The sequence below is a fragment of the Abramis brama genome, assembly GCF_963993115.1.
Source record: "Abramis brama genome assembly, chromosome: 2".
In the NCBI taxonomy this organism is placed as follows: domain Eukaryota; kingdom Metazoa; phylum Chordata; class Actinopteri; order Cypriniformes; family Leuciscidae; genus Abramis; species Abramis brama.
The window spans coordinates 33461967-33474487 of record NC_139964.1 but is presented as its reverse complement, the minus strand read 5'-3'; the positions used below and the strand labels follow the sequence as shown (position 1 = coordinate 33474487).

Here is a 12521-nt window from a genome sequence, read left to right as displayed (position 1 = left end):
GTAACAAGTTGAATGCCTGCATCTCAAAATACTATTACCTGGCAGCATCACCTGTCCATGATATTATATGCATGTTGAGTAAAAAAAAAAAAATTGTGCTTACAGCACCAACAACTACAGCAACTTTCTCTCCCTCTATTAATGCCACAAACAACAGTTCTGGGCACCCTAACCCTTTTGCATTGGTTTATGTCTTTTCATCCATCACCACAACACTAATTATGTGGTTTTACTTTGCCTATTGCAGATGATTCATGCATTGATTAATTAAATTTTATAAATACTTGTATGATTTAACATATAGCCAAGATAATTGTAATTATAGTTTTTTTTTTTTTTTACAAATGGTAATGGTATTACATATTAGTCTGACAAAAGATAAGATCATAAAAACAAGTCTGGACTATGGTGTGATACAAACTTGTAAGATTATTTGAAAAAATGTTATGTTTTATAACCCTATACAAATCCTCATGACTGTTTTTTATCAAAATGGGCAATTTTGGATGATTTATAGATGCATCTATTTTTCTGTATAAACTTTACCATGTATGGCAATTATATTAAATATACCAATTTTGCATTTTGCATCATGCAAAAATAATCTTGCATCATTGGTGAAAATAAACATCTCAATGTAACTACTACTGTTAAATAAGATAACCTTTCTCATTAAATCATTAAAATTTCTCACACTGACATCTGGGTTGAATATTTACTAGAACTTATACTATAACCAGCCTTAAACAGTCATAGCTTCTGTAATATTTTGCAATTCAAAGACCATTATTTACTATAATGGACAACTTTACATTACACAGCAGTTTAAGTGTAGACCAAGTAACCTTTACACAAATAATTTTTTGGAGAACCAGGTGTTGTTTTCTATGCAATGAAGGTGCATGAATTTATTAGTATTAAAGTTGCTGACGTTACATAACAGCTATTAACAGTCTTTTTAAAGTAAAATATATACAATACTCTTTCACATTTTTTCCAATTAATGTAGAGATATTTCAAACATTTTGAAAGGGAAATCTACTGCACACTGCATGCATACAAACATACATACACTCACCTAAAGGGTTATTAGGAACACCATACTAATACTGTGTTTGACCCCCTTTCGCCTTCAGAACTGCCTTAATTCTACGTGGCATTGATTCAACAAGGTGCTGAAAGCATTCTTTAGAAATGTTGGCCCATATTGATAGGATAGCATCTTGCAGTTGATGGAGATTTGTGGGATGCACATCCAGGGCACGAAGCTCCCGTTCCACCACATCCCAAAGATGCTCTATTGGGTTGAGATCTGGTGACTGTGGGGGCCATTTTAGTACAGTGAACTCATTGTCATGTTCAAGAAACCAATTTGAAATGATTCGAGCTTTGTGACATGATGCATTATCCTGCTGGAAGTAGCCATCAGAGGATGGGTACATGGTGGTCATAAAGGGATGGACATGGTCAGAAACAATGCTCAGGTAGGCCGTGGCATTTAAACAATGCCCAATTGGCACTAAGGGGCCTAAAGTGTGCCAAGAAAACATCCCCCACACCATTACACCACCACCACCAGCCTGCACAGTGGTAACAAGGCATGCTGGATCCATGTTCTCATTCTGTTTACGGCAAATTCTGACTCTACCATCTGAATGTCTCAACAGAAATCGAGACTCATCACACCAGGCAACATTTTTCCAGTCTTCAACTGTCCAATTTTGGTGAGCTCGTGCAAATTGTAGCCTCTTTTTCCTATTTGTAGTGGAGATGAGTGGTACCCGGTGGGGTCTTCTGCTGTTGTAGCCCATCCGCCTCAAGGTTGTGCATGTTGTGGCTTCACAAATGCTTTGCTGCATACCTCGGTTGTAACGAGTGGTTATTTCAGTCAAAGTTGCTCTTCTATCAGCTTGAATCAGTCGGCCCATTCTCCTCTGACCTCTAGCATCAACAAGGCATTTTCGCCCACAGGACTGCCGCATACTGGATGTTTTTCCCTTTTCACACCATTCTTTGTAAACCCTAGAAATGGTTGTGCGTGAAAATCCCAGTAACTGAGCAGATTGTGAAATACTCAGACCGGCCCGTCTGGCACCAACAACCATGCCACGCTCAAAATTGCTTAAATCACCTTTCTTTCCCATTCTGACATTCAGTTTGGAGTTCAGGAGATTGTCTTGACCAGGACCACACCCCTAAATGCATTGAAGCAACTGCCATGTGATTGGTTGATTAGATAATTGCATTAATGAGAAATTGAAAAGGTGTTCCTAATAATCCTTTAGGTGAGTGTACATGAAGTCAACATGAAACTGAAAGTAACCCAGTTTACTTCAGAAATCTGATGTATTTCTCAGTGAAACAGGATATTCAATGAGAAAACAAAATGTAGGTACTTGATTTTATCCAAAGGGAATTGTTTGGCTAATCAAAATTGGCAGTTTCAGAATGTAACCAGGTGGTTAGTGGAAAGCGGTTGAAGGGGATTTGTGATGTTAACTAGTGAAAAGGAAATGTTTTCAGAAAGCATCCAAAATCGAATACTCTCGAGTAAGTAATTATTTTGAATAAATAATTACTTCACGACCGCTAAAAAAGCATGATCTGTATAGTATGAATGTGTGTAGTATGAATGTAATCCGAATGTATTTGCCAACTTGTCATTATCGCGTGACCTACCAGCGTCAGTTACGTCGCTTCACTGCAATTCATAAATCCTCTACCGTGGCCTCATGGGATAGGGTAAAGTGTCCATTATATGCACATTTCAGAATCTCAGTGGGAGTAGTAGGTCATCCGGGTACATTTTGCCTACATGTGAATTCAGACATACTTCATTGTCACAAACTGTTTTTCGCCTACTATATAGTAGGAAAGTATGCGATTTCGGATGCAGCCAACAAAAATTCATCTATTGTGAGAGAGATACCATATTCTATTCACCTTATTTTTCAGCGCTGCAGCCATTTGTAAATTGAATGCATCTGGCTTTCGGTATCAACCGCTTCCAGGTATTTTAGTTGTACAAAACAGTTTGTTATGCTGCTTGACAATGCAAACTGGTATTTCTTACTATACTGTTTTAATTCATTATCATAATGATAAATACATTGGTCTGTAGTGCAAATTGTTTTTCCTGTATTTGTGTTAATATTCTCGCTATTTCTGGATAGAGGCCAACGAGTCGGATGTCTCAGAAAGAAAATAGCTTACTTCCGCATTGAAAAATAAGGTGGAAGACTAAGTCTACATTTGTCCAGTAGACACACAGATTCTCTGTTGGTGTTTCACCAGAATGTATTTGTGTGCAAACATCCGCCCACATCGATCGCAACCGAAAGGCTTCTCACGTGTGTGGATCTTCATATGCGTTTTGAGGTTCGACGACTGGTTGAACATTTTTCCACAGAGGTTACAACCATAAGGCTTTTCACCTGTGTGAACAGTCACATGCTTTTTGAGGTTGCTTTGATCTGAGAACTGCTTGCCACAGTGCAGGCATCTGAATGGTTTTTCTCCTCTATGGATGCTGTGGTGTCTTTTGAGACTAGACGCCTGACTGAATCTTTTACCGCAGAGTGTGCAGTTGTGGAGCCTCTCCCTGGTATGAAGTTTTTGATGCAAGAGGAGAGTGCTGGGTTGAGAGAATGCTTTTCCACAATGTTTACACATAAACTTGTCTTTCCTTTGCATATGAGGAGAATTTGACTGTTTGAAAGAAAAACACGATGTGAAAGGGGGCTGCTCGGATTGAGAAATGCTGTTACCGCCATTGCGTTGTGTTAAATGGCCTTCAATATCAGGCAGAGATAAGCCATTAGAGTCTATTGGAGTTGCATAGGAACACATAGGATCTGCACTCCCTCTGTACATCAAGAACTGATTCACAGAAGGTCCTCCGTTGCATTCAGATTCAGTGAAGGATGAATGATTTGTGGTTACGTCTAATCTTCTGGAAACCCATGGGGCATAGGAAGGGATAGGCTGTGGGTTAGTCTCTGCTTCTCCATCACAACCTCTCTCCATTACGGTTTCACCTATTATGAAATACAACATGCTTAAATGGAAATTACATAAAAAAGTGAGCAAATGTCTACTACTAATTACGTCCCTTAAATACAGGCTCACAACAAGAATGTGATGGATTCATTTGTAAAACAGACACTTCACATCAGGTGATCTCTAAAATAAGCCATTGAATAAATAAAACAAATTTCTAATTACCATTGAGTAAATGTGCACCTTCACCTCTGTCATACATTTCAGGGTTTTCATCCTCAAGAAGATCAGGTTGCATTCCATTGGGCTGCTAGAGGAACAAATCATTGACAGTGAATTTTGTCAAATTTAGCAGAAAATTTTGTTGTTTGTATTTTTGACATACTATCGCTATACTGTGAAATCTGAAATTTGATTTGTTTTTAACACTTTACAATAAGGTCCCATTAGTTAACGTTAGTTAAAACACTACAACTAACTAACTAATTAACTAACTAACTAAGAGCAATACATTTGTTACAGCATTTTCTAATCTTTGTTAATGGTAGTTATTGAAATACAACTGTTCATTGTTAGTTCATGTTTCTTAGGTCCAATCCAATTGTTGAGAATTTATTTGTTAGAAGACTATTTAAAAGAATAGTTACGAAAGTTAAGATTAATAAGTTAAAATGAATAAGTTAACATTAATACCGACAGTTAATACACAACACTAAGATTAACAGTTCATGTGTCAGATACATATGTGGTTAAAAACAAACTATGTGTCATTATGATTTGTGAATTGACTTCATTACCCAAGATGCATTGAGCAATGGTGAAAGTCACGTGATTCACGTGAAGGTTTGTTGATGGTTCGGGGGATTTGGCAACAGCCATCTTGTTAATGATTTGCTGAACAAGCCCACGCTGTATTTACTCTTGTTTTATTTTTCATTAAACGTCTAAATCGAAGCAACGTCTCGCTTCGTTATTCTTAGTTGCTAAGACGATAAATGTACAACACCAATAAACCAGTCGAACCACGAACGCGGTGCTACGTGAGCTGAACTGTGACTTGAACCTATCGACCAGCTCACTTAGCACGGCGTTCGTGGTTCAACTGGTCGAGACTGTTTTCCAAAGATGGCTCCTGCCTGTATACGCGAAGTATACTGTCTTTATAAAGTATCTTCTTATTAAACTGTCTGTACACTTACAAAGTTCTCAATGCTTCGGTTGGCATGTAGGGACCCTCATTATGCTACCGTGTTAATGTGGGGCTATTTTGAGCCTTGTTAGTGATATTAACTAGCGATTTCTTTTTACTTACTATATGCCCTATATACTAGCGTTATAAGCTAATCTGTTTTTAGAGATAAAACTGGGTACATTCAATTATCATGAAAACACATCCCAGAGAACGGTCGACTCGGTACCCATGTGTTATTAACCCCTAGGTTCATTTTGCGCCGGAAATGTCCTTTAAATGTTGAAATGAAGTCTTTCAGAGTATTTTTCATTGTTAGTTTGTTAAATGACAGTTATCTTATGTCAATAAAGGGAAACCTTATTGTAAAGTGGTTTTTACCACTTTATTTGTCTTTTAATCTGAATATACTACTATACTAAAACATAAAAAAAGCTTACTATGAAGGGAAACATTTGATCTGTTCCTGGGAGCAAACACTCTTTCAGATCCCTATATCAAACAAAAAAGCTGTACTCATTTTTCCAAAAAATCATGACCCTAACCTACATCTCCTTTATCAACTCTGTAGTGTAGCTTCAATGTATCCTATAATTAAATAGTGTGCTTATAAATGGCTGTTGAGATTCTCAGTTGAAACGGACTGGAGGCTTGGACCTGGAAACAGTATTTGTCACGACTTAACAAGCGAGAACAAAAATTATGAAAACAAAAAAGGGCAGCAGTTTGGAAATTGTCACAGCTGTAGAAAAGCAGTTTGTGTGTCATGAACCTGATTTGTAAACAAAGACAGGTATATTCAAAAGTTTACTCTCACACTAACCTCTTGATGGCAGTGTTGGACTGTGTCCTGGTCTATGAAGTTTTCTCTGTGAACTGCTACAAAGCTTCCTGCACTCCTGTACCCATCTAAACAGAAAAGAAAATAATTCAGGGTACACAAAGATTAATTTCCATTTTAAACCTGAATTTCCATTCACAAGTTTGTTGCATTTTAATTGTGTTTATTTTTTTTTTAAATAAATAAACACAATAAACAACAGATAAAACAACACTATTATTAATAGTGACATTTCTTTGCATAATTGACATTTTATAAATCTAATCCACCATACATATGTGCAATAACTCACTGGGTTATACACATTATCCCTTAAATAAGTTACAAATAAAAAAACCCCACCATACTCACGATTTCCGGCAGTCTTTGTTTCTCCCAGTGATTGTTCACACCTGATATTGTCAGGTCTCTCCTCTTTAATAATGAGAACATCTGGCTCATCATCCCCTACAGACTGATAAAAATGCACAATGCCACCATGATTCCTGACACATTATTAGTGGTCACCTGAGCTCACTGATGGAGACATGCAGTTTCCTACCTCTTGATGGCAGTGCTGGATTGTGTTCTGGTCAATGATGTTTTCTCTGTGGACTGTTACAAAGACTTCTGCACTCTCATCTTCAACTGCAAGGTGGATGTACCAGTAATGCAAGCTTTTTCATTTATTGGTGAATTTTATAACATTATTATATGATTTGATCATTTCTTCTTGCAATCTTACAAGCCATATTTTGTCTTTTTGTTGACTTGAATGACATGTCAACTGATCTCAGATCCGAGCTATACACCCCTACAATAAGTTACAAAGGACAAAACAATTACACAAATACATGAAAGGCCCTGTACTCACGATTTTCAGTAGTCTCTGTTTCTCTTTCTGACTGTTCACACCTCATGTTGTCAGGTCTCTCCTCTTTAATAATGAAAACATCTGGCTCATCACTCCCTACAGACTGATAAAAATGTTGCAATGAATACTGAGAGGAAATGTGTATGGAATAGAAAATCTGAACAGAATTAGTGGTGATACTATCAAGTGATATTGGCTAAATATACTATCTTGATATTTAGAGATATGGGTGGCCAAGGGCTTATTAGTGTTCAAAAGTTTGGGGTCAGTAAAATTCAAATTAATACTGAGCAAGGATGCATTACACTGACCAAAAGTGACAGTAATGAGATTTATAATATTACAAATGATTTCCATTTCAAATAAGTGCTTGGAACTTTGTATTCTTAAAATAATGGGGAAAAGTGTATCAGATTATTACACAAAAATATATATTACACATAAATAAATAATAATAAGACATTTTCTTGGGCAGCAAACCTGCATATTAGAATGATTTCTGAGGAATCATGTGACTGCCATTACATGAAATAATTACATTTTAAAATATATTAAAGTAGACAACATTAAAATAAGAGACTAAATTCAAACATATTTAAAAACCTTTCTGACTCCAAACTTTTGAACAGAATATATTTTTTTTATATAAACAAACACAATTTAATTATAGCAAGCAACATACAAACAAAACTGCTGAAAAGAAATGCACACTTACAAAATATGTATGCTACATCACTTTTAAAAATGTTAATCATCCTAAAGGGATCAAGTGTAGGTTTTTTTTTTTTTTACTATTAGTTTTATAGGTAATTTCAGAGAATTGTTGAGATGCTTGCATAACACAAAAGATGAAATCTGTGATAAATGGGAAAATATAAGAATTGTTTGGAAAACTTTTTGAGTGCTTTGAGATAAAGATATTGAACACAGAGAAAGAGTCAGTGCAACTGATTGAATGAACAGTTAATAGAGGTTTGCAGTTAAAGGGTTTGTTCACCCAAAAATGAAAATTGTCCCATCATTTACTCACTCTCAAGCCATCCTAAGTGTATATGACTTTCTTCTTTCAGCCAAACACACAATATGAGTTATATTAAAAAATATTCTGGCTCTTCCATTCTTTATAATGGGAGTGAATGGTACATTTTGAAGCCCAAAAAGCGCATCCATCCATCATAAAAGTAATCAATATGGCTCCAGTGTGTTAATAAAGGCATTCATTATATTATATTCAGCCATATTTATAACTTTAGAAACTATAATCAGTGGCTTCAGGTAACGGCCGTACGCGAGTCTAGTTCCAGCGGAAAAGTGACCTCTGACCCGACATATGAAATAGGATGTAAAAGTAGTGTAATCTTGGGTGAGAGTAGATATAAAAAAATTAAAGAATTTTTTTTTAAAAAAAAGGTGAGAGTAGACGCCTCTACTCTCACCTAAGCTCTACTTGGGCTTCAAAAAACAAGGTACCATTCACTCCCATTATAAAGCTTGGAAGAGCCAGGATAATTTTTTATATAACTCGGATTGTGTGACGTAGAATATGGGTTAATTTTCATTTTTGGGTGAACTAACCCTTTAACTGACGATTATCAGACAGTGTACGAGGACAAAAAAATAATACAATGTTTCTTGATAAGATTAAGGCAATGAGATACACACTCCATTCATTGTTTATGCAGACCTGGTCAAGTCTTTCGGGCTGAAGATGTGAGTCACCGCGGTGAACTGATCCCTCTTCATCACTACCAACATTATTACACACCGAAGCGACTTTCACGCTGATTCGCCCTGGAAATAAGTAGTAGCTTCACCATGAACAATGAAGTTACAATAGTGGCGTTCAAAATAATGGAATTATCCAAAACCGCTGTCACCATGATGTATTGATACTTTGCAGTCACGTGACTACCACGGATACCTGGCGGTAGAGGTGGGCGGATCGATCCTAAAATATCGATACTTCGATACTGACGTGGTATCGAAAAGGATCGATCCTCACATAAAAATATCGATCCAAATGTGTGTGTTTTTTACCAGTAATTTTTATTAATTTAGCACGCAATTCAGTGCGTAAAATAAGCTTCTAAGTGGAAAAATAAGCGAATGTTAGCGGATAATTGTGTAGGATAGAACTTTTTCTCCTAGTCATCTGGATACAAGACGAAACCAATCAATCACAGAGAGCATTCGATGCTGGTGCTTCACTGAGCTCACAGGCACGTTTGGGAAACGAAGCCTTGCTTAGATGACAGAGAAACAATCGGGAGTTATTTTGCAATAAACAAAGCAAAAGTGTATATAACGGTTCAAAATGTTGAGGACAGTAAGATTTTTTTTAATGAAATTAATATTTTTATTCAACAAGGATTGATGCATTAAATTGATCAAAAGTGACAGTCAAGGGTTTTTCACTGTTAAAAAAATCTACTTCATATAAATGCTGTTCTTTCAACTTGGTTCATCAAATAATTCTGCATCATGGTTTCCACAAAAAAATATGAAACTGTTTTCAACATTGATAATAATAAGAAATGTTTTCTGAGCTGTAAATCAGCATATTAAAATGAATTATTATCATAACTGGAGTAATGATGCCGAAAATTACGCTTTGATCAATTGAATAAATTACAGTTTAGTATGACATAGAAAACAGATAGCCTATGTTAAATTGTAATATTACAGTTTTTACTGTATTTTTGATCAAATAAATGCAGAAGAGAATTAAAAATCTTACACACCCCAAACTTTTGAACAGTAGGCTAGTGTACAATAGTACTTTTACTATAATTAGGGTAGTTTTGTCACTGACTAATAATTACAGGCGAGTTGAGAGCACAAATCACAAAATATTTAGTAGTAATGAAAACGTTGTCAGATTTAACATATTAATGATGCATTCACCTCATAAATCATGACACACTGCTCTAGCACAGGAAAGTGCATACAAGTTCAAGTGCATGCTTTTAAAATAAAAAAGTATTGGTATCGATATCGGCGATACTGGCCCTGTATTTACTTGGTATCGGATCGATACCAAAATTTGGAGTATCGCCCACCTCTACCTGGCGGACAACAAACGGGTATTTTCAACGTAGAGTCCTGTAGTTCCAGGACTTTCTAGTAGCTATCAAGTCTGTTAGCGAGTTAGCTGCATAACTATGGACTAGGATTAACTCCAAGGTAGCTAAATTTTGTAAAGCAGACAAGTTTTTTTTAAGATAATCGAGCAGTAATAATTCCTCCGTAAATAATCTAGCTCTACTGTTGGGTCATATCTGGTTCTCATTGAAAACCATAGATATCGCAAACCTCAAAACAACCTATCACAAACTTCTGTTATTGTTAGCAAAAGACGACAGCTGTTACTGTGCGTTCACACCGCCACCGGCGAGAGCGTCAAAGTGCCTGGAAATCATTCATTTTCAATGAATTTTGCCGCTCTCGCCGGCGGCGGTGTGAACGTACAGTTAGTCTAGCCATTCTCTGGTCTAGCTTAGACTCATAACACAAACAGCTGACTCGCCGAACCAGCTGGTGAATACTGGTGGTGTTGATTGACAAAACTACAGTAACTTAAAGACACGATTGATCATACACCCATTGTATTCAAACAAATGTTGAAATTACCTTTGATGGTAATGCACAGACGTGTGTATACTGTGAAGGTTGCTTATCTCATCTGCGGTTAGTGCATCCAATTGCACAACAACTATCTGGCATGTCGTTTACACCTCAAAACACCAACTTTTGTATAGTAAAACTGGCGACCCTTGATTAGTTTACTAGGTTTCGTTGCTGGAGAACGACGTTCTTGCCCGCCAGCCAGTACTTATGACGTCACGTGCAAAGTATCAATAGCCTAACTGAATGATTCCCATTCCAATCACCCTTACCTGACACTTTTTCGTGAACACTAGTTCTGGTCATAGCAGTTGATTCGTTCATCAGTTTTTGCGCTCTTCGATAAAATGAATCCCGGATTTCTATCGTTTTCAATTTCTTTTTAAGGAGGTTATTCTCCTTTTTTGTTTGTGATATTTCAAGATGTAATTCGGCATAGCTGTCCTCAACAAGTTTGCAGATTTCTGCCACAGCGGCGTTTGCTAGAACTTCCATAACTGAAGCGATTTGCGTTTGAAACGTTAATATATTTGCCATTGTGTTGAAATCTATTTTTATGAAGCTAACATTAGTGAGCCAGATCAAATTAGTGTTTGTGCACTGGTCTGGAGCTCTTCCTCAAAACGCGAAGCTGGCCATGAGTCGACAACATCCGCTTAGGATTTTTAAAATAAAAGCTCATAGACAGTATATAAACTGGACACAGCGACCCCATAGGTTTCAACGGAGAGAAGTTGAAGCACATTAGAAGTATGATTAGAAGCAGTCACTTCCTGATTGCCGAGCGTACTGCGCAGACTCGCGCTGAGTCCCAATTCGCCTACTTATACTACGACCTAAAAGTATGTACTTTTTTTGTGAGGAAAAAGTACATACTTTTGAGTGTGTAGCAAAAGAGTATGCACGTTCTGGGACATACTTCGATGACGTCATGCAACGTGAACTTGAACGTGGTTGCCTAGTTACGCACACCTCGACTGTTAACAAAACATTTTACATTTCATTCATTCTTATATGTCCAATATCATTTTATTTACTATTCCCATCTTTTTTTTCCACATACATTTACAATGTGTTTTACCAAATTGAGGAGTGAAGCAGGGCGTCGTCGTAGATCAACCAGACGCAGGTCGTTTGTGAGGCGGCTGGTTCTGACGTTCATGTGCAAATGTGTAACGAAAGCTATTTTCTGAGTTAAAATATTTAAAGTTTAAAGTGTAACTATTGTTTAACGTATTTTATACTTAATCTTATACTTATGTATAATACTTAAAAATACCCCGATGAAAATGAACCATGCTTTTACTATAGTAAAAGTGTATGTGTGTAACCATGTTTCTTTGGTTGGACTGATAAAGTTAACATTTGTACAGCCACAGTATTACTACAAATAAGTCAGACAGAAACATCAAAATAAATACATAAAAAAGACACTTGAATGACACTGTAGAGCCTTTTTATTTATTGTTTTGTAGCCTGCAATGAGGCGCTCAATATCTTCATCGGACCCTACAAGATAAACACGGTACTTTTTTGGCACAACATAAACCCATTAATATTACGAGACAATAAAATATAACTTTTATTAGGGTTAAACATTTGAATTCTTACACTTAAAAACTGAGGGCGCATCTCCGCTGCTGCATCCGACTGCCAGGTTTACATCACCACACAATCACCGCAAAGCTCTTCCCTCCCGCACGCAATGGGTTGTGGGCAATATTAGCCGTAAGAGTCTAGGCTTGTTCGACTTCATGCAGCTCTGCGCAGACCGATCGGCGGCTGACTTAAAGCAGTGCATGCCGGTTAAAAATTTTGTCCGACTTGATACAGCGCCGACGCCACGTGACTGTGACATATGCCATCAAAGTACCGCGAGAGCGATTCGAGAGTAGCCGGAGAACTCAGCCAGCGCAGCTTCTCAAGAGCGGCTGCACTGGGCTGCAGGAGGGCTGATGACGACACAGCTGTTCCACGATTGGCCGGATTCACCGCATGACAACGATCACGTGTGT

At 37.1% G+C, this 12521-nt stretch overlaps 1 protein-coding gene across 4 annotated transcripts; it reads right to left on the bottom strand.

Annotated features, from left to right (window-relative positions):
- Window positions 1-2285: 2285 nt before the first annotated feature.
- Window positions 2286-11160, bottom strand: LOC311078311 (uncharacterized protein). 4 transcript variants are annotated; one of them, XM_084107050.1, is made up of 8 exons: window positions 10779-11160; window positions 8567-8673; window positions 6883-6985; window positions 6571-6656; window positions 6372-6483; window positions 6012-6097; window positions 4225-4309; window positions 2286-4037 (listed from the first exon to the last, which is right to left on the bottom strand). In XM_084107050.1, exons 1-8 carry the CDS (start codon window positions 11041-11043, stop codon window positions 3247-3249), a joined length of 1635 nt encoding a protein of 544 aa, XP_083963176.1. In that variant the 5' UTR covers window positions 11044-11160; the 3' UTR covers window positions 2286-3246. The 4 variants fall into 4 exon arrangements, with proteins under 4 accessions (XP_083963176.1, XP_083963177.1, XP_083963178.1 ...); XM_084107051.1 differs by having other exon boundaries at window positions 4225-4306; XM_084107052.1 differs by having other exon boundaries at window positions 6381-6483.
- Window positions 11161-12521: the final 1361 nt, after the last annotated feature.

Bases quoted from the DNA above. Each gene is read 5' to 3' on its own strand.
- LOC311078311 (XM_084107050.1), bottom strand. From the start codon at position 11,043: ATGGCAAATATATTAACGTTTCAAACGCAAATCGCTTCAGTTATGGAA. The intron at 8,674-10,778 runs GTAAGGGTGATT...ACTTATTTCCAG, and splicing joins TGTTCACGAAAAAGTGTCAG to GGCGAATCAGCGTGAAAGTC. The intron at 6,657-6,882 runs GTGAGTACAGGG...TCCACCTTGCAG, and splicing joins AACAGAGACTACTGAAAATC to TTGAAGATGAGAGTGCAGAA.